The 23,436-nt window shown below is 38.9% G+C and overlaps 1 protein-coding gene across 2 annotated transcripts in view; it reads left to right on the top strand.

The window, feature by feature from the left end:
* Positions 1–23,436, top strand: part of RhoGAP71E (Rho GTPase activating protein at 71E) — a 292,611-nt gene that overhangs the window by 51,732 nt on the left and 217,443 nt on the right. For both annotated transcript variants that reach the window (XM_067152936.2, XM_067152928.2), the window contains exon 4: positions 6,189–6,460. In XM_067152936.2, coding sequence (XP_067009037.1) covers positions 6,189–6,460 — 272 coding nt within the window. The remainder of the gene's footprint in view (positions 1–6,188; positions 6,461–23,436) is intronic.

Raw genomic sequence — 23,436 nt, forward strand, 5'->3', positions numbered from 1 at the left:
TGGGCTAGAAGTTTCTATCTCGGTATTGTGATCATGTCATTATGTCCTCGATGATGAATGGCGGCTGACATCTGTACATAATTTTGGCCCAAAATGTCACAGATATACTTCCTTACTGGACCCAAGGGATGGTTTACAGGGCTCGTATGGCATTACTTTGCTCTATCCATTCCCTCCTCCAATGAATATTAGGTTTCAGACAAATTCTGCAATCATCAAGGAACAGGACTTGACTTCATGCTGTCAGGTTCCAGTCCAAGTGTTCCCTTGCCTATCTGTACCTAGCACCACAGTGTTAAGATGTTTGTACAGGAGCTTGCCAACAAACTTTGAATTGTAGGTTGGCTCTATGGAGACTATTTTGGACTGCCTGAGTGAACACGATCATCAGCGTCAGTTTCTGTTGTTGACCATGGACGACTCCTGCAGGGATGACTGTGAACATTTGCTGTCATATCATAGCATTTTTATGTCCTAACAATGTCACAGTGGTGTACATCAACCAGGCAGACAATTTCCCTCATGGAAAGACTTTGCTGATGCAAAGTAATGATGCACATATGATAAAAATTGGTAATGACTCATTGCAGCAATGTACATTCTAAACAGGCCAGAACTGTGTTCTGTGCATATTATATCCAACTTCTTTGCTATTGAATTTGCATGGGGGGTCAAAGCGAGACAAATGGTCTCCAGATATGGAAGTTATTTTTAAAACAAACCCAAAGTTCTTATCTCGCTTAGTTCTCAGTTTGTGACAGGAAGAATCGTAGCAGATCGTAGGAGGTTAATAGTATCTATATAAATAAAAATGAATCGCTAAATGTGTTGCTAAGCACAAAACTCGGGAACGGCTGGACCAATTCGGCTAATTATTTTTTTCAAATATTCGTCGAAGTCCGAGTAAGGCTTTTACAAAGAGAAAAATTGGAAAAAATGCCAGGAAAAACGGTAAAAGCCCCATTTCTCTTTTTCCATTCAAACTGTTCGTCTCTCTTTCCTTCTCCCACGTTTGCGCTTGGCGCTGTCCTCTAATCCAGCGCGTTTGCCAAATGTCCGTAAATCTCAATGTTATCTGTTAAAATGGGTGAATATCGGATTATGTACAAAATTTCAACCCGCATTTGATGCGGTTAACAGAGAAAAAGTTTACAAAATAATTGAGTGCGAAAATGTTGATATAATGGAATGTTACCTCAAATGCAAAATCTTCATTGCATAGAACTTATGTCATAACTCCTATTTTATATTCACTGTATTTGTAATTTTTTCACTGCTGGTAAAGGAACATTTCAGCTCGACGTAGATAAGTTTGATATAGATGTTGATTCCCATAGGGAATCTGAAATATTTGTCCTGAATGAGCAAATTTATAATACCAATATAAATGGTCCGTTATTGGACATCAGTGATGAGCCCACCCTAGCACACGAGGGCGAAACGCTGGCAACCAAGAATGAGCTAGCTGGAAAATTTATGATGTCCAATAACGGACCATTTATATTGGTATTATAAATTTGCTCATTCAGGACAAATATTTCAGATTCCCTATGGGAATCAACATCTATATCATCTGATGGCCAAGCAGGCATCAATTTTTAGTGATGAGACAAAGTCTCTTAGTGCATTGGCACTGCCGGTGGCTCCACTTAGCCTACGCAGTGGCCTCCACAGTATGCACTAGCCAGCGTATTGGTAGGTGTGCTAGGTACCAACTGATGAGCCCACCCTAGCACACGAGGGCGAAACGCTGGCAACCAAGAATGAGCTAGCTGGAAAATTTATGATGTCCAATAACGGACCATTTATATTGGTATTGTAGATAAGTTTATTACAAGTAATGAAAATCATTTTATTTTCCGTATTGAAAGAATCTCAATAATAATATAAGAAAACTTATTGGACTCCAACCTATTCAATACATTAATGTAATGTAGATAAGTTTGTTTTTAAATTTAAATCATAAGAACATGCAGTATTTGTGTTTCCTTTCAGTCATGTTCAGAGATTTTTATGTGCAGGCATGAAAAAGTCAGCCGCTGGCCAACTTCTTTGCAATTGAATTTTCATGGGGGTTCAAAGCGAGATGAATGGTCTCCAGATATGGAAGTTATTTTTAAAACAAACCCCAAGTTCTTATCTCGCTTAGTTCTCAGTTTGTGACAGGAAGAATGTCTCTTTGGGTTTTGGTTTCGCGCGTACGCCCTCCAGACAGTCGCATGCTATGTCGTAGTTAGAGACCTTTGTCTACCCTGATTGTTTTTAAATCTTCGCTTCTCAACAAATAAGTTCGACTTCTTTGGTTAATTGGTTTATTCTGTGTGTGCTTCCATATACAGTATACTCATTTCAAGATTCATGTTGCCTATAAGACTTCGGTTGAAGAACTCGAAATGCTACAAACCATGCTAATTTTCAGTCTAATCAGACTGCATAACAATGTGAAGAGCGAAATGAAACTGAAAGGATTCGGATATCACAAACCTATGCAGCGCGTCGTTCAGCTAATAATCTTCCAAGTTTGAATCAAACTGCTTTCAGTTACGATGTTTCAGTTGACTACAGTGCCTACCAATGCGTTGCTATTGGATCTATGAACTCAATTTGCCAAAATTGTAAGGCATTGAAATACAAAAATGAAGCCGCTGCATTGTGTTGCGCAAATGGCAAAGTGAAATTAGTGCCATTGATTCCACCACCAGATCAATTTTATTCATTGGTTTAAGGAATAGGAACAGATTCCATACATTTCCTTACAAATATCCAAAAATATAACAACTGCTTTCAAATTACTTCATATGGGGCAACAAATGTACTTTGGGACAATTTCATGCCAACTTTCAAGGTAACATATAACAAACAGACTTATCCCTCATATTGCTTTCTTTTAACATATAACAAACATACTTATCCCCCATATTGCTTTATTTTATTTTATAGTTTTTGTGACAAAAATAATAAACATGTCCTCCTTAATTTACAGATACAAGGCCAAATATATCACAGAACAGGTTCACTGTTGCCGGTGTTAAATGGCGACTACAAATTCCTGCAAATTTATTTCATGGGCAATTCAATATAAGAAATTGATCTGCGTTGTGCACTAAACAGTTTAGTGAAGAGGTCTATTGTAGAACAATTACAAACCTTCTTTCATCAACACAATCAGTTGATTACATTGTTCAAAACTGCACTGGATATCATGCCATCTGATAATCACAAAATTGTAATCAGAGCTGATAAAATTCCTGTGGGCCAGCATGCAAGACGTTTCAATGCTCCAACAATTGATGAAGTAGCCATTGTTAGTTGGAGAAAATTCGGAAGCCCGTGATATTGTTTTACATTGCAAACTCTGATTTTTGCGTGCAGTACAGATTCGATTTGAGTTCGTTCCATTGTCACTTACTTTTGACAGAATGACGTCTGTCGGGTCAGCTAGTTTCCAATAGTTAACATTCTATATTATGATGGGTGCTGAGAACAAAGGTTGTTCAGTATGTGGAGGCAAGACAGCAGGGTTGTCATTGCGGTTCTTAACATACATGGTGATGCTGTTTTTATAATGGTGCAGTTTGATTACTCTTTTATACTCTGGTATCTTTCCCATAGCAGTAAGCTGACGTTCACCCTCAGTATAGATTTCTTTTAATACCAGCACACCTACAGCGGTATTCAGAAGGATCCTGGACAGGATTTCACATTTAGATCTGCTTATATCCTCTATGTTTAGTAGATAGCTAACAGAGGGTCCAAAGTTTGTGTATTGAATGCTCGGTCCTTAAAAGGACTGTTTTTGATTGTAGTGGTGTTCTTTCATGGCCATGAAGCCCAGAAGGGTAGTATGTATGGTATCATCCAATCATTCCACTTGTTTAGGACTATCCAGGGAGTACATGTAGCTTAAAGAATGCTATTGATTTGACTGAAATAGTTGTAAATGATTTAAACAATATATATGAACTACAATATGAATATTGTGCTTTAACTGCTAAACATGGTGATATGTTTAAAAGACAATTTACAGTATCCAAATAAGTAATTAATAATTAAATTATTTATAGTTATCTAAACCAAAAGTATAACAAAAGGTAAATATGAATATTTTAATCATGATTATATGGATTTAACATTCAAGTCAACAAGTTACATTAGAGAGATATAAAAGAAAATACTTTAGTTAATAAGACTCTAATCCAGTTGTACAAGAACTCCTATACAGCTGCTTTGAAAACATTTCCACATGTATATTCTTAGGAACATTGTTCTATTCACAAGATGTAGAGACTGTGAAGGAGTTGGTGAACATTTATTTTCATGAGTTGGTATTTCTCTAATGGTGTGAGGAGAAATAACTGAAGTAATTTCTCTGGTTCTCTCCTGGTCTACAATATATGGTCCTATATATTATTTTTGGCCACAAATCTTGCCATACAGGACAATCACTTATAACCACATACAACTTTCTATTTGACCTTCAATGCTGATCTGATTGTGATCGATGGTTTTTAGTAAGTTTTCCTACAGCTCTTGATAGTGGATATTTAAAAGACATTGATAGCTCTGATGTATCAGCATTGTACAATTCTTGGCAGTGTAATGTCAGCAGCAGCTGTATCTACATTCCAGTGATAAAAATAATAAACTCGTGTCCTCATCCTGAGGTGGTGCAGCTCTTTTTAGGCACACCCCCATTGGAGGTGAGCTGCATGTACCATTCCAACCACATACCAGCCCTCCTGCCAGTTTTAAATTCCTGGCAGTACCGGGAATCGAACCCGGGCCCCCGAGGACGGCAGCTAATAACACTAACCGTTACGCTACGGAGGCGGACATTCCAGTGATGAAACTCTCCATTTGTTCAGTAGGTTGGAAATCTAGGATTCACTGGTAAGTGACCTCCACTATGATAAATGCTCTTCAAAACATAATAATAGTAAAAAAATTATGACAACCATCAACATTGTTGGTCAGCACTCGTACCCGAGGATATCTTTCTTCATCTATCCAATCTATGCTGATGTTGATGATGGCTTGTGGCCTCAGGTTACACATAATCAGAAGTACAGTTTGTGACTGAGTTTGGCAAAGCTTTTTTGCCTTTTGATTTTGTGCCATGTGAAGCAACACCTACAAGGCCTACGTATTATCACAGTCATTATTAGGAAAGTTGTAGTTTCTTTTGAGAACGTGAAACATTGCCTCCAATGAAATTTCTTTGTTTTAGGATAGTTTGACTCATTTCATATGGCACAAAGCCAAGATGAAATCCTTTCTTAGTGCAATGCGGTCATCCGTTTGTTATTTGAAATACAGGCCTCACCTGTATCATGCTCTTTGTCAAGTGTCTCCTTGGATTTTCTGGAAGGCGAAACTCTGTTTGCATTCTGTCCGCACTCCAACAATACTGGAACTTCATCATCAGGTAACTAGTATGTAAGAGATACCTTGCCGCGAGCATTCGTTGTTGTTGTTGTTGTTGTTGTTGTTTAGTTGTTGGTGATGAGTCATGTCGTCTTGCAAAGTGATACGAATTTACTGTGTATAATAGTCAAGTGAGTTGATTGTAGGAGTTATCGGACTTGTCTGGAGTCAAGCGAAGTGTACACATATTGCTTATTTTGATAGCCGAAGTTCGTATGTTGGAACCTTGTCTGCAAGGACATACTGTGTAAAGTGAATGTGCATGCGAAACCAAGTGAGAGGTTAGGCCCGTCAATCAAGATTATGGAAGGGTTGCCTGTTCCAGGTAAATAGTGAGACCTGAGAATTTCGTACATAGCCACTAATTAGTGAACTGTTGCCATTCATTGTTGAGTATAATCTTACGTTTATATATGTATGTGTACCAGTTAGATCAGTAAAGCAGGCAGTCTTTCATTTGTAACATCATATGACTGAATTAGTCTACTTTTGTTCTGAAAATGATCAATATTGTGGACCCAGCATTTACATTATGTGCATATGTCTTTGTATGATACTACAATTAGCAGAAATGAAGGTGTTGAGATTTTCTAGAATCAGCATCACTTTCTGAAATTACAAGTTTTCTATTGTATGGAATGACAACAATTTTCAAAAGGTTGATATTTGCATGTCAAGTGGGTAATTTTTAATTTCCAAACATCTTTTGACCAAGTTTGATTAGTTCTGTAATTAATTTATAATTCTTTCATGTTTCATTTCAGGTACTGATTCTTAAGCTTAACAAGGAAGCACCATACAAAAAGGACGTGTTTCGAGCACCTGGTCATCAGGGCAACATGAAAAAACTTATTCACTTTCTACAGACTGGACGTCTTGTTAACATGGATAACTTTTCCGTCTACACAATAGCATCTGTGCTTAAGAAGTTCCTTCGTAAGCTTCCAGGAGGAATTTTTGGACGTGATGGTGAACAGAGACTATTTACTGTGATTAACCTAGACAGCATGGAGGAGCAACGTGATCAGATACATAGGTGATTTAGTTTGTGTTTCTTGTTAGATACTGTTTTTTCTTTAGCCTAATTTTCCTTAATGGGTATAGGTCAATTATAGTATAATAAATGCCTCATTTTGCATGATGGTATGATAAGCAAATAATACTAGAATGAGAAAATTTATGACAAATTTTGATGGGGAAGGAGAGGGAGAATGAGGAATAGGGAAGTTTTACAGCTGAGAGACGAGGCAAGAGGAAAGGGAAATGTAGAGTAAAGGATAGGAGGAGAGAAGTTGAAGAGGATTGTAAGAGGGAGAGGAGGGAGGAGGAAGTAGGTTTTGTAGTCATCAGGGAAGTTAAGGAATACCACGAGAGGAGGAGATCAAATGAGGTGGGTAGGACTGAGGTTGTGGTCATGAGCGACTCTATTGTTATGCACATGGGGAAAGTATGTGGAGGAAAGGGTACCAGGGTAGAAAATGTTATCCAGGAATTAGGTTAAGGAAGATGTTCAGGAAAGTAGAACGGAAGGATGAGGGTAAGGAGAAGGTGGTTATTTTCCACATTGATACCAACAACGAAAGGAAAGCAGTAATAGGTACTAACATACTTGGGGATGTATGCGATACGGTTATGGCAGTGTGGGAGAAGTTTAAAAGAGTGGAGCTTGTTATTAGTGGGATACTGTGTAGAAGAGATACTGACTAGAGGGTGATTGGGGATTTAAATGAGACTATGAAGTGGGTATGTGGAAATTTGGGAGTATTTTTAGATCCTAAAAGGCTAGTAGGAGATAGGGATCTATGCTCAAATGGCCTTCACTTGAACTGCAATGGTTCATAGAAGTTTTGGGGATTTGTTTAGAAGAGTTACATGGGGGTACATTCAGGGAAACAGGCTGGACCAGGGAGCGGTGAGTGGAGGGAGGTGAAAGCCCAGTAAGGATGACATGAAGTTATTAGTGTTAAACTGTAGAAATATTGGAGAAAAAAAAAAAAAAAAAAAAAAAAAAAAAAGGAATAGGTTTAGGCAACTTAATAGATTTATATTTACCAGATATAGTAATACAAGTTGAATCATGGCTAAGAAAGGACATGGATGCAGAAAATTTCTCACGAAACTGGAGTGTTTATCATAGAGACAGAATGGAAACAGTAGAGGGGGATTCATACTGGTGAAAGAGAAATTTGTAAACTACAAAAAAGTAAAGGAGTGAGAAACATGGAATTTTAGGTGTAATGCTCATCTCTAAAGATAATAGGCAATTCGATGTTTTTGGGTGTACTGACCTGGAAAGGGAGGTTCTAAACTAATATGAAAATATTAGATAACATAATCAGTTATGTAAAGGGACACAGAAAGGAATGTTGTTGTAGTGGGTGATCTCAGTTTGCCAAATGTTAAGTGGGGAGATACTGCAGATGACTGAAAACATGACCAACAGATGTTAATCTGGAAAGGACAGCTGAATCAGAAAGTGATGGAACCAACCAGAGGGAAAAATATTCTAGACTTCGAACTGATAAAACCAGATGAGCTCTATAGAGAAACTGAAGTGATAGGTGGTATACTGGTAAGTGAAGTACGAAGCTGTTTTTGTCATAGTTAAAAATGAATGCAATAGAAAGTAAGGTTGTAAAAGTACGACTATTACAGTAAAACCTCGTTAATTCAAAGTCATTGGGATGCAAAAATTGGACCTTGAATTACGTGTTTTCGAATTAACCGCCGCTAACTCAAAGTTCAGAAATGCCAACCCCTGCTGCATCACAAAATATTCTAAGATTCTTTATAGCATGCAGTCGCCTAGATTCACAGTTAAACCTGTCAAATGCCGTGGGGAAAAAATTCCTAAATGTATCCAACAAGGTGCAGTTATTGAAATAATGCTCTTGGATAACGCCATACACTGTCAAACGTAACCTCACACCATGGAAAAATAAAACACAATTCAAAGACAAGGAGTACGGTAATCTATTGTATATGCATGACGCAGTTTAAGCAAATAGGTTATAACCTACTTGATTTAAGCGCAGTATAAAGCACTTGCACAGGGGAGCCAACAAGGCTGTCCAAATTGGAAACACATTACACCAACAAAACAAACTTTAAAAACCCAGACATATATATTTACAACAAATATCAAGATTAATAGATAACTTTGTACAGTACCTGAATAGTTCACATATGTTTAATGGTCCAGTAGGGCTTTTTTGGTCACACATTAGGCTTATTGCCTTTTAAAGAAAGAATGTATGACAGGTTGCTTCATCTTTTTTTTTTTTTTTAAATAAACACTAGGTACGAACTGCTTCATATGCGCCATAGCCTTAATTGTAGCGTCGTCAGCATCAATTGCACTTATCACTGAATCCAACACGTTAGAGCGGCAAGTGCATCATTCTTTAACGGAATAGTTGCCGCCTGCATCGTATCTTCGTCATGTTCAACATGAGCTGTAGCTGCATCTCCCTCTGGCGTCACATGATCACAGCTGATCATCATGGTGGGATCCCGCTCTTCTGAAGTAATCTCCGCGTGGTCTATGGTGATGTATTCAGAGAAAGTCATACCGACATCGGACTTTTGTCATAACTCCTCCCATTCATCTTGGTTGTCTTCTTCTCCTTCTTCTGCTTCATTTAACAAACCAAAACCACACTTCACGAAGCATTTCTTGATTTTCGATGAAGGAATAGCGTTCCAGGTAACTGCCACACTCAGCATTGCATCAGTCATGTTCCACTTGCTTATTTCTCCCGCCAGAATATTTTTAGCAACTTCCCGGAGAAAGTAACGCACCGGTCGCTTCCTGTAGGCACGTTTCACAGATGAAATTATGCCTTGGTCTAGGGACTGCAAGTAGCTCGTAGTTTTGGCCGGCAGATAAAGAAGACGTACATGTTTTAAAATTAAATTATGTTTGTGTGCAGCGCACTGATCCAACGACACAAGTCCTGGCATGCCATTTTGCGCTCAAGGCATACCAGCCACTCCTTAAAAATTCGGCTTGTCATCCAGGAAATTTTAGACGACATATTGTCCCTGTTTCTACCATCAAGGTAATTTGCCCCAGACTAGTCAGCCGCTCCCAGGAGTGCTCAGTTCGAACTATGATAAAAAAAATTGCCCTAAAATTACATAAACCCTGGATTTGATGGGGAACATATAACTAAATATGGACACGTTGAGGTCAACTAAAAAAAAAACTACAAATAAAGCAAGGCAAAGCATGACGTCAGTTTTTGGAGGAAAACTTTTTATTAAATTAAACTAGAAAGTAACAAAGAAAAGCAACAAGTATCAAATGATCCAAATTTTTACATGACTCAATTCTCTTTTCAGCTTGATAAAGTCCAACTTGAGAATCAAAAATATATTACAAATGTACAGTGTATGCCGACACACATACTTAACATATCAAATTAAATATAGAAGTTTCATTAATTTTACACCTTGGGCTTGCGTACTTGCACCACGCTCCTGGCTTTACTTTTTTTTAACACTTTGAACTGTAGATGAGTATGTTCCCCTTTCCTGCACAGTTGATATTGACCTGCAGAAAAGACAAGATTTAATGCGCAAAAATGGGAGACAAAAACTAATCTAACTGTACAAAATATAACACGCTGAGTGGTAAATCATCCTACACACAAATATATAAACCCCAAATCATGAGCAATCTTATGAGCACAACAAACAATGTGGATCGGAACCACACAAAATCACATAAATGGCAAATATACACATACAAAGAAATGAAAACATGTCATATTTTCCAGGGCTCACCAAGAAAAGCATGCAGCATTCACACAACTCTCATTCACTCACAGCCTTGATGGAAAATATAAGGAAACAAATTACACTTTAAGCAACACTTCCTATTCAATATAATTTTCTGAAGTAAATTACATGACACAAATTAAAAAAAGAAAAAGAAAAACAGAGTAGGCTTTAACTTTCAACACGTAATTCAACGCTGGTTCCTGAAATAAATTACATATGACAAAAATTTTCAGCACGGGTATATCACGACAGAAAAACAAAACAAACGTCGCGATATAAAAAAATTGTCTACGGCAACACGTAGTGACATGGACAAAACCCAAAAAATCATCACAAAGTGTAGGCCGCTCAAATAAAACTCTCCTTGGTAGACAAACATATCACCCTCGCCAACAAACGGCGGAATGATTCAAAGCGGAGAATCATGTCTCCCAAAATAATGCAGCCATCACCAAAACACAGGGTCCAACCGTTTACACATGCTGCTCAACAGTCTACCTGAGGCAAGTCACTAAAACACGAAGATGCAGGCCTTTTAGATGAGGAACGCGTCCTCTTACTCAGAATCACACTAAATAATATTTAATGTCCTGAAGTTGCAGAATCTGGAATAGTATATAAAATGACGTTATCTAACGTATGCTCGCGTGAAAAGAAACAAGACCGCGCTGGTCACAAATCAAAGCACTCGCGCTCCAAGTTAAACATGAATAATAAAGTGGCCAACTCTGTAATAAATATGAAAAACTGAAACTAAGAAATTGCCACATTCACATTCGATCTTGTCTGAACATCGGAAAGTTACTGAAATATCTCAATCCTACAACTCGAGAAACTCACATTGATAATAATAAAATGATAATAATAAATTTTACAGAAAATTTATTCCAATATTCGGAACTCGAAATACGAAACTGCGTTCGTGGAACTCGTGAATCAATTACTACTGTATTTTTTTGCGTATTAGACCCGTTTTTTTCCCCACTTATACAGCCAAAAATAATAAAGGGGGGTCCAATATGCGATAACCTCAAATTTTTGTGCAGCGAACACATGACTTCTAGGTTATAAAGAGCTATAAATTGTATGTGTAAACATTCTACACTATTATTTAAGAAACTTAGAATGTATGTAAGTTATACTGGCTATTTTCGTCGAAAGGCAGTATTTCTAAACGTAAAAAGACAAAAAATGGTGAACACGACTTTTAGGCCTATGGTACATACCGTATTTCCCGCCATAATCGTCGCCACCGCGTAATCGTCGCATCCTTTATTTTCAGTACAAAAATCGGACTTTAAACATTTAATCGCATAATCGTCGCACGTGCAAGTTTTGTTCACCAATCCTCACGGCCGTTATTCTTGGCTCTCTAGACCGGGGCCGCCATCTCACCGTCAGATAACTCCTCAATTGTAATCGCGTAGGTTGAGTGGAACTACAATGTAAGTTGCACATGAATGCGCAATTTAAATACGTGTATGGTTTATGGGCAATTTGGCAGCACAGTCACATTTGTGAGATGTTGCACAATGTATAAATAAATAATACCGGTATATGTACGACGCATGGCTTACCGGTACGCTATCGGCAGTTTGACAACGTGGTCGCGAGACAGTGTACAATTTATTCACCACCTACATATTATGAGTTCTCATTTCAAATACGTAAGGCTGTAAGTTATCGCTTATCGGCAATGTTGCCAGGAAATACCGGTACCAACACACACTTGTCTTCTAGTAGACAAGAGATCTGATAGAATTCTGCGTTATTACAACCACCCGCTCCCCAGCGCAACAGTCGCGAAGGACCTTGGCCTAGCAAGCGACCGCTGCTCAGCCCAAAGGCCTGCAGATTACGAGGTATCGTGTGGTCAGCACGATGAATCCTCACGGCCGTTATTCTTGGCTCTCTAGACCGGGGCCGCCATCTCACCGTCAGATAGCTCCTCAGTTGTAATCACGTAGGTTGAGTGGACCTCGAACCAGCCCTCAGATACAGGTAAAATCCCTGACCCGGCCATGAATTGAACCCGGGGCTTCCGTGTAAGAGGCAGGCGCGCTACCCCTACACCATGGGGCCGGCTCCTGTGTTATTGCGCACAAAGTGAAATCCAAGACGATAACGCAGATTTCCACGGAATTATTCAGCTCACGGTCAGCCGAATTATTTACGATGTCTCAGTTGTCATCGTTAGACTCTTATCTTACTACTACGTCATAAGTGTCCGGGCAGTCAAGGTAATTATTATCCAATGGTATTAAAGTTTTATTTTATAAATTCGTCAGTAATGTAATGTAAAATCATCAATAACTGGGAAAAAAAATATTAACCTAATTACCGTATGTTTAAAAGAAATTGAAAAAATGAATGTTTGTTATCGACGTCTTGGAACACGGTCAACTACAGTAGATCTACACCGCGCTAGTTAAGAGCGATGTATGAAGACTTCCGTGCTCTGGTTTGCGAGCCTTGCGCAAGCACACTAGTGTGTTGCAATCAACAAGCTCAACTGATTACAAATTGCTGCATGCTTCCTTGCTGCCTAACAGTATTGGCTGCTCTGGAATGGACAGATCACAGATGCATTTATTTGTTTGTGACTGACGTGATTACTGTAGACATGTGTGCATGAGAATTTAAGTTTTTAATTTGTGTTTGGGGGGTTTGTAGAAATAATTTGTTTTAATAGTGAACAATTACGGAAAGTCATTTATATTGCAAAACATTAATGTGTGAAGCATTTATATGCAATTATGGGTAAATATAGAAAGTATTCTGCGGGCTTCAAGCTAAGCATAATTGCCTTCGCTGAACAGCACAGGAACAGAGCTGCACAAAGAAAATTTTCAGTGAGTGAAAAGTTGGTGTGTGACTGGCGGAAATTAAAAAACAAGCTAAAAAGCACAAACCCTTCTAGACGCGCGCTTAGAGGTCCTAAAACAGGGAAGTTTCCTATAATTGATGAAGTGTTTATGTACGTCAATGAAATACGTAGCAATGGCTGCAGTGTATCATATGAAATGTTACAAATTAAGGGACGGGAGTTAGCGCGCAAACACAACATAACTCAGTTTACGGCGAGTCATGGGTGGATTAAGGGGTTCATTTTACACGGACAAATTGTAAATTTTCACCGATTTGTCATACGTTTGCGAAAGGAAACTTCGTACTTGCTTTCTCAAATCGGTAATGCCGGTCCGACTCCAATCTTTTTTGATATGCTTCGCAACAGCACTATTGCGTTAAAAGGATCACGGAGTGTATTAATGGAAACCAACGGTAGTGAGAAGTTGTGATGCATGACAGTGCTAGCCATTACAGCTAACGGGAGAAAGTTGCCGCCTTACATCATTTTCAAGAGGAAAACGATGCCTAAGAATATACAGTTTCCCCGTGGAATTCATGTATGAGTGCAACCAAAGGGTTGGATGGACGTAGAACTCATGCTGGACTGGGTTAAAACTGTGTGGGATAGAAGACCCGATGCACTACTAAAACAACCAGCTCTGCTTGTTTTAGATAGCTTCCGAGGTCACCATGTGAACGAAGTGAAGCGACTTCTCAGTAAAAATAAGACACGGCAGATAATCATTCCTGGTGGCCTAACATCTGCTTTGCAGCCACTAGACGTATGTATTAATAAACCCTTTAAAGACCATTTACATCGATTTTACGAGTGGATGATGAGCGGTGATCAGCAATTGACGCCCGCTGGAAATATCAGGTGTCCACCCTTGGACTTGTTATGCTCGTGGGTGATGAAGAGTTGGGATCTTATACCACCTGAACTAGTCTCCAAGAGCTTCAAAAGGACTGGGATTTCGAATGCACTAGACGGATCCGAAGATGACGCAGTGTGGCAGAGACATGAAGAATCTGATACTGGTATTAACAGCGGCAAGGACGGCGCATCAGATACCGAAACCTGTGATAGCGACACAGAAGATTTGGAATAAATTGTATACCGGTAAGTCCGTAATTCACAACAAAGCGATAATTTTTTGCAAGTGTAATATTTTAACTTTAATACTCAAATTAATGACAATTAACTTAATATGTTCAGTTTTATTTTCAGGTTGGAAAAGCGTTTGCCGAATTAGTGCGAATAATTATGATTTTTGTTTTAGACTATTTTAATTATTTTGATGTATAAACGCAAGTATTAACATGCATCTTAAATTTGTATCAAATACAATTTTTTGAGTAATACAAATACTGGTATTAAAAATTCTTCGTATAGGCTAATGGTGGCACCCTACTATGTTTTCGAAAATTTTGGTATAAAAAGTGCAACGGTTATGCTGGGAAATACGGTATAAAAGTCCGTTTTAGTTACTCATATTACGTCATTCGTCACATTTCATTAATTCCTCTGGTGTGGTTGACGTCAGGAAGGGCATACGGCCGTAAAAACTCGCTACAAAGATTCACCTCACTTCATACTCGTTCCCATAGAAGAAAGGGATAAAGGTATGTTATCATATAATTAAATATTGATACAAAATAACTTAATGGCCAGTCATTTGTCTCTGTCAGTTCAGCAGTAGGCCTACCACACAGTAAACCTGATCACTGCTTTCATTTGAATTATCGCCTTGCGCCGCCAACTTTCCTGCCTTGCTACCGGTGCGGCGTGTCAGCATTCTAAGTGACGTCATCTTCACTGCTATCTCTCATCAGTCGCGTCAGCCATGCTTCATTCTCTTTGAACCATGCACTCCAATCAAGAGCATACGAGGTCCCGTATTTTTGAACCTTTTAAAAATAAATTTGTTCCCGACTATAGAGTCTAAACAGTGAAAATCTACTCCCGGATGGTCTCTGATATTCTCAGTTGGTGTATATGTAGAATAAGCCACTCCTTCCGAATAAAGCCGTACTGTAGAAGGCATGCCAAACCATCAGCTGATAACTAGCGTATGTTACGAGTTGTACTTCCGAATGTAATACATAGTAACTGGAGACATTCCTTTGATAACTGCGGCTGTTGCAACACAGACCCGTATTATTAAGTAGTATATTTCATGCTTGTTCTCTACATTTAAATATCAGGATTTGCGTAAACAGCTGTCCATGAGATAAGACAGACCACATTGTTTAGGTTAGGTATATTATCGTCCTGATAGTGCCAAAAGTTTGACAGAAAAAATAAAAATAAATAACAGGAAACTATACCGCACTTATTGATGTGTGGAGGTGTGGCGGTAATGCGTTTTATTATCATAATGTTTAATTTTGTACGTTCGTTGTCTTTTTATTAACTCGTACCCTAGTATGTTTTGTTTGGCGCCTCCAAAAATCGTTTAAATTACGTTGGGACATAAAATTATTATTATTATAATTATTATTATTTGTTAGATACGTTGGCGAGTAAAACAATCGTTTTAATTGGATAACTTTTATCACATTTTAAACTTACTTCTCTCCAAATATATACCTATATTGGCCTGAGTTACGAGATATTAAACGACCACTTTGTTAATGATCTCGCCTGCTGTATAAACAGCAACAATCGCGAATATTCTTCAACTAAAGTAAACTCGTTTCCTCATCCCGAGGTGGTACAGCTCTTTTTAGACACAGCCCCAATGGAGGGGAGTTATATGTACTGCTTTTACCGCATATCAACCTTCCTGCCGTTCGTAAATCTCTGGCAGTACGGTACCGGGAATCATTGTCAGACCCTTGAAAACAGCAACTGCTTGTGCTAACCACTACGCTGGTGGACGTTATTAACTAAAAAACGCAGACATATAGCATGACTGATGCATGCTTGCAATGCGCGGGTTGGACATGAAGCTAGGCCTATTCATCTATCTGTGCAACGTCATCAGAGTTGCAGTAGACCTACGCTACAGAGGCGGACATTTCTTAACTACGAAACACAGACGTACTGCATGGATTTGACGCGTTTTTCATTGCATAGGTCATACGGACGGAACTATTCACAAATTTGTGCGATGTCATCAGAGCTGCAATAAGACTTGTACCCGCTTCGAGGCGGAATCGTCATCGTTCTCTGACGAATTACGTTAGGGGTTCTTATAGGCGAGATTTATTTTTTCATTTTCTTCGTCTCGAAAAGCCAGGGGGTCTAATACTCGAGTAAATACGGTAATTTACAATCTTGATATACAAAATAGTCGTGAAGATGATGCTATCAAAATTTGTGGATCCAAACTCCACCCTCGCACACACACTCATTCACACATCATGCAATAAATCCCAGAAAACGTGATGGCATATTTCCGTACACTTTGAGCTCCCATTAATAATGCTTTAATATAGTCTTTCCTGACTTTAATTTGAATCCTTATTTACATTTATATTTAAGCCCCGAGACGTACACTGTGTCGGAAACATCGAAGCAGAACAAATAAAAAATATATATGAGGCTAAAATAAGAAATCCGGCTCTTAAAAGAAATGATGCTAAGCACTCAGCTAAATAAATCAGAGTAAAATGTAAGAAAGCAAGCTGCGACCTCATGTAAATGGTCCACATTAACATTACAATTATATTTATATTAACAAGTTTCCTAACATATACTTTAAATAGGACGCTGTCCTTCCAAACAAAAGCAAACTTTAATGTCATTAAATATTAAAACTAACCTATTCCCTCTTGCAACATTAACACATTCACACTCACACAATTACATTGAAAATTCTGTACTCATCTATTTTGTTAACTTATCGCCAGCCATTTGAGGAACAGCTGGCCCCCATCGTGTTTTAGCCAGCTATCTTGATGATGATGCCTTCAGAAAAGACTTGGATCAATTCTTTTGTCTCCATTCTGGCATTGAAAAGTGATGTCATATTTTACGTCGCTGCTTCTGGATGTCGTCTATAACATCCCCTTGTTTACGATGTAGAAACTAGGTCAAGATTAAACCAGCCAGTTACTAGAATACTTCAGCTGGTGTATAATTTCCGCTGACCGTGAAACCAGTTCCCATTTAGTCGTGGAACAACTTCTCTTATCTAATCCCGTAACTAGGTCAAATATTTCCCATTTAAAAGCTGGACTGGGAATTGTAAAGTTTATGCCCTTCGGGAAACTATTTACACCGGCAGGCTACTATGCATTCGAAATGATTAAATGAAACTGTTCTCTCCTTCTGGAAATCGAAAGTTAAATGGCATTCTCCCAGCATTAGAAAACTTGAATAGATTAAATGCAGGCTGAGCGTCTTCCAACAAAATTTACAAGTCCCCACATGATCACTTGTGTAAATAAAAACTTGTTCTCATGATGTTACCTGCACAGAATCTCACCGAATAATACGGTAGCTAACTCATGGTCGCATCGCTTTTATTAATTCATCCTCTAAGACGCCGTTGTATCCTTAATCGGGGAAATTACGCCGTATGAAATGGCGTATGGCTTTTAGTGCCGGGAGTGTCCAAGGACATATTCGGCTCGCCAGGTGCAGGTCTTTTGATTTGACTCCCGTAGGCGACCTGCACGTTGTGATGAGGATGAAATGATGTTGAAGACGACACATACACCCAATCCCTTTGCCGGCAAAATTAACCAATGATGATTAAAATTCCCGACCCTGCCAGGGATTGAACCCGGGACTCCTGTGACCGAAGGCTAGCATGCTAACCATTTAGCCATGGAGCCTGACATTACGCCGTAAAATATTATTTTTAGCAAAATGAAGGACAATTTCGAATTAAAAGTCTGAATTTCAATACTGGGATGATGTTCTTCGAATTACGAATTATCTGCATTTCGAATTAAACAATGTAAATAACATGCAAAACCGTACCTCACGTTTCCAGGAACAGGAGATTCTTCGCATTAGGCAGCATTTTTAATTAACCGATTTCAAAGTTTATAACTGCACACTAAAACTTTAAGTATATAATGTCATATGGCTAATAAGAGAGGCATGGGAGAATTAAAAAAAAAATGTTTAGTCTCTGGAAAATGATGAATAAATATGTAAACAGTCTATGGGATGGGTTTAAAGCTATTTTGAGGAGTATGAAAATAGATATGTACTTTTAAAGGTGGTAAAAAATGGGAAATACCCACTTAACTATATCAGAGAAGTGAAGAGATTAAGACGGAGGTTCGTGTAGCTTTGAGCTTGAGGAGATTGTGGGTTTGAACCCCACAGTTGGTAGCCCTGAAGATGGTTTTACCGTGCGAATTGGCCGTGCGGTTAGGGGCGCGCAGCTGTGAGCTTGCATGTGGCAGATAGTGGGTTCGAACCCCACTGTCGGCAACACTGAACATGGTTTTCCGTGGCTTCCCAGTTTCACATCTGTGTCGGTACGACGTAAAACAAATTGTGAAGAAAAAAATGATGATGGTTTTCCTTTGTTTCACATTTTCACACCAGTCAAATGCTGGGGCTGTATCTTAATTAAGGCCATGGGCACTACCTTCCCAATCCTAGCCCTTTTCCATCCTCATGTCGCAGAAAACCTTAACCGTGATAGTGCGATGTTAAACAACTAACAAAAAAAAAAAAATAAGAGGAGGTGCAGGTTAGGACAAAATAGAGTTAGGAATTGTGGACGTAAGGACAGATTGAAATAACTTGCTAGGAAATTGAATTTAGCAAAAAGGAATAGCATGATGACAAATAATTGGCAGTCATATGAATTTTAGAGAACAGTGGAAGGTTGTGTGTAGGTACTTTAAGGCATATAAACAGGTTCCAGGAAGGATATTCCAGGGATCGTTAATGAACAAGAGGAGTGTATGTGTGAGGTCTTACAGTAGGCAGAGGTATTAAAAAAAGCTGATAACCCTCTGGATGGAGGCATCTCGTCTAGGCTGCAACGTAGAAATAGTAGAGTTACGAGGTCTCGATGCTCAGTAATGAGCAAAATGACTAATGATGATGATATAAAGATATATGTATATAAGGAAAATATCCAGGTAGAGCAGTTTACAAATCCTGGTTAAGTACTGATATTTACTTATGACAATGGTTATTTACAAAGAATATACAAAATTTGAAAGCTAGGAAAGCAGCTGGGATTGATAATATTCCTGGGGATTTACTTAAGGCAGTGGGTTGGAATATAGTGCCATATCTGAAATATTTACTTGATTACTGTTTGCATGAAGGAGCTATACCAAATAAATAGAAAATTACTGTAGTAGCCACAGTGTACAAGGGAAAGTGTGGTAAGCATAATGCGGATCGGATAATTACATGCCAGTCAGCTTGACAAGTGTTGCATGTAAGCTCTGGAAAGACATTCTTTCTGATTATATTAGATACATCTGCAAAATTGTTTACTGGTTTAATAGAAGGCAATGAGCTCTAAAGAGCATCTGAAGTAATAAATGGTATAAGTGATTGCAAATTTTCAGTTGTAATCGTGCAAGCGAAGAGGAAGGTTGTTGAGTGAGTGAGTGCTGACATGGGGATTTCAATAGAATTGTACCGGGCGACGATAGGTCGTTGGCACGGTAGAGTCAGGAATACGAGGCACAATATGAGTGGCAGAACCGGACAGCAGGTGAGTTTGGTTTCAATTTTGATGGTTGCATCAGTGATGGCAGTGTTGTTGGTTATTGGAGGGGTCGAGATGAACCCTGGACCTGATCATGAGAATGTGGTTGGTTGGGAAGACATGGAGAAGATAAGGGAATTTAGTAAGGCCCAAACTGAACAAATGAGAGAGCTATTACGAGAGCAATCTAGTGATATACGAGAAATGGTGAAAGAGGAGATAGGAAAAGTGACTGAAAGGGCGGTCCAAAATAATAAAGAAATATCAAGTTTGAGGGATAAGGTGAGGAGAATGGAGGAAGAGATAAAAGAGTTGAGATGGCAGGAGAAAAAAAGACAAGAGGAAACCCGAAAGAAAAATATTTTTATATATGGGCTACCAGAGAACACTAAAGAAGACCTGGTATTCAAAGTGCTGGAGATAATTAACGAGAAGATGAAGATTAGCTGTAGAGAGGCCGATATAGAAGAATTACAGAGAATGGGGAAAACAAAAGGCAAGAGACCAGTGAGAGTGAGATTTGTATCAAACTTATTAGTGAGAAAGATTCTGCATAGTACAAGTCGGTTGAAAGGTGAGAAAATATGGGTCAAACAGGAGATGGAAAAAGAAGCCTTCAGGAACCAGAAAATGCTACAGTTTCACCTAGGGAAAGCTAGACGTGAAGAATTAAGGGCCTACATAAGGCGCAACAAATTAGTGGTGGGGGACAGTAACTGGACGAGGACCTGGGGAGTAGAGCAGTTAAAGAATATGTACAATACAGCGAGTACATTGGCCGAGGAGGAAGGTGAACGTACGAGGCAGCTGAGACCAGCAGAATGCGGAGCAGAGAGGGACAACCAGCCAGTGATGCAACAAGGACGGAGAGAGGAAGTAACAGATGCTGAATCAACGATTAGCGAAGGCAGTCCAGGCGACCTTCAGAGGCAGCTGAGTGCAGACTCTCTGAAAGAAGCAACACCGAAACGCAGACGTGTGTGAGTATCAAGGACTTCTTGCTCAGAAAAGGTAATGCAAATGAGGGTAGCCTTAATAGAGAGGGCGTTAACACGTTAGATGAGAACCCTGAAGATCTAGGTGTAACAAGGATTACGAGGTCCAAGAAGATCAGCCAGAGTGAGGGGCAAGGGAGAAAGACATAACTAGAGATAAGAGTAGGGTGTATCAATATTGAAGGCCTTAGGAGTAAGTTACAGAATGAAGCTTTTAAAGAGTTATTACATAGCTTGCATATTCTCGCATGTGTGGAAACATGGATTCCACCGAAAACTATTATAGAAATAGGAGAGTTCACAGTCTATTATAAGTCAAAAGAGAGACGAACCGAAAGGGGCAGATACCCGGGTGGGATAATGGTGATGGTTAGGGAGGATTTGCAAGCTAGAATAATTCAGATAGAATCAGAAATGGAAGAAATGATGTGGGTCAGAATAAAGATGTATGATGAAAATGAGACAGACTTATGTATTGGTTTTGTCTACAACCCTCCTGAAACCTCGCCATTTGCGAAAAGGGTTTTCTTTGATGAGTTGGCATTAGAAATCAATAGAGTACAAAATATTTTTGAGGATGCAGGCATCCTTATAATGGGGGATTTCAATGCAAGGGTTGCAGACCAGAAGCCGGTATACGACAAGGAGACAGAAGCTGTTTATGTAAAAAAAGAGAGTGAGCCAGGATAAGGGTTGCAATAAAAATGGAGAAAAGTTGCTAGAGCTATGTGGTACGATAGAATTATATATTTTGAATGGATGGTGGCATGGCGACGAATTAGGGAACCGGACATACATTATGGAAACAGGGGGTAGTAGCATAGACTTGGCGTTATGCTCTAGGAGTGCGTTGCCTGTGATTAAAAGTATGGAGGTTAAGGAATGGGGTGAGTCACACCATCTCCCAATTATTGTCAGAATAAAAGTTGGAGAGGGTAAGACACCAACAAGCAATATGATAAAATACAAAGAAACGATTGTCACAAAATATAGGTGGAGAGAGGAGCTAAAAAACGAGTTTATGAATTATTATGATGGAGAAATAGGACAGATAGTGAAAGCTGGTATAGATTCAATGATCGAGAGTAACCAAACGAATACAGCAGTTAAAATAATTGAAAATTCTGTAAAGATGGCAGGGGAGAAGATGAAGATAAAGGAGGGGCAGAATATAATAGGAAAAGGCTGGTACAATGACGAATGCAGGCATAAAAAGTATGAAGTGATGAAAGCATTGAAGGAGTTTCGGAAGCATGGGGGAGAAAACCATAGGATGGGATTTTGTAACGTGAGAAGAGAATATAGGGAATTACTGTATGCAACCAAGTCTGAATGGCAGGAGCAGAGAGTTGTCGAATTAAATAGCAATGCAAAACAGAATGATAGTAGAAAATATGGAGTACAATTAAGGGGATTTGTGGAATACGGAAGCTGCCGCGGCAGACGGTAATAAGTCAGGCTATCTGGGTGGAGCACTATAAGAATCTTTTAGAGACTGAAGATAGGTGGAGACCGAGAGTAAACGATACCGGTATATCGGTAGGGCTAAGGTTTACTGTGCCGGCATTAGATAAGGAAATATCGAAAGAAGAAATAAAAGAGGTACTAGGGAAAGCCAGGAAAGGCAAATCTGGAGCGATTTCGGGTATCACCAATGAATTTTGGAAGCAGCTGGCGCAAAATAAGGATATCCTAGAAAGTATGGCGAAACTATTTAACAAAATATTTTAAGGAGGTGAGTTTCCAAAATCTTGGCAAGAGGGAGTAATCTGCCCAATCTATAAGAAGGGAGATAAAAATAACCCTAACAACTACAGGGGTATAACGTTGCTAGATACATTAAGTAAAATATATACAGGTGTGTTAGCAAAAAGGATAATGAAGTAGGCAGAGGGGGAATCGATTCTGGAGAGGCTGCAAGCAGGTTTTAGAGAAAGGATGAGGACAACAGATAATATTTTTGTAGTGAAAACAATAATAGATAAGTATGTAAAAAAGAAAGGAGGAAAAGTATACATGACTACTATTGACTTGGAGAAAGCATTTGATTCTGTGAGCAGAGGGGCGGTCGTGGCCAAGATGAGAGGGATACGGGTGTCCCAGAAGATGATAACAGCGGTTGAAAATATATATGCAGAAGTAAGGTGCGCAATAAAAACAAAGGAGGGCGTAGTATTTGGAGAAATATTTTCCAATGTAGGATTAAAACAAGGTTGTAAATTGTCACCAGTACTGTTTCTACTTTTTATAAATGATATCTTTCAATCGAAGGGCTTCGAGGCAGGGGTTTATCCAAGTCTTGAGAACCGGGATATTCCGGGCCTCATTTTTGCTGACGACATCCTTCTGCTCACTTTGACACCCAATAGTATGCAAGGTAGTATAAATGTAGTGGTAAATTACTGTCAAGAATGGAACTTAAAAATCAATGTACAGAAAACCGAGGTAATGGTGTGTAAAAAAGGACACAAATTATCAAAGAATGAAAAATGGTGGATGGGCGAAACAAGGTTAGAAGTTGTCAATAAAATAGAATACTTGGGTATGATTTTAAGTGGAAACGGAAAGTGGTCAGAGCAAATAAAAAGATCAAAGCTGAAAGGCATGAGTGCACTGTCAGCCATTAGCATACTAGAGAAGAAGATGCCCAACACAGACTACAGAGTGCATAAAAATGTTTTTAATGCAGTAGTTAAATCTAGAGTGTTGTACGGAGCAGAAATTTGGGGAGTTGATGAAAG

Source organism: Anabrus simplex, chromosome 1, assembly GCF_040414725.1.
Source record: "Anabrus simplex isolate iqAnaSimp1 chromosome 1, ASM4041472v1, whole genome shotgun sequence".
NCBI classification, from domain to species: Eukaryota; Metazoa; Arthropoda; class Insecta; order Orthoptera; family Tettigoniidae; genus Anabrus; species Anabrus simplex.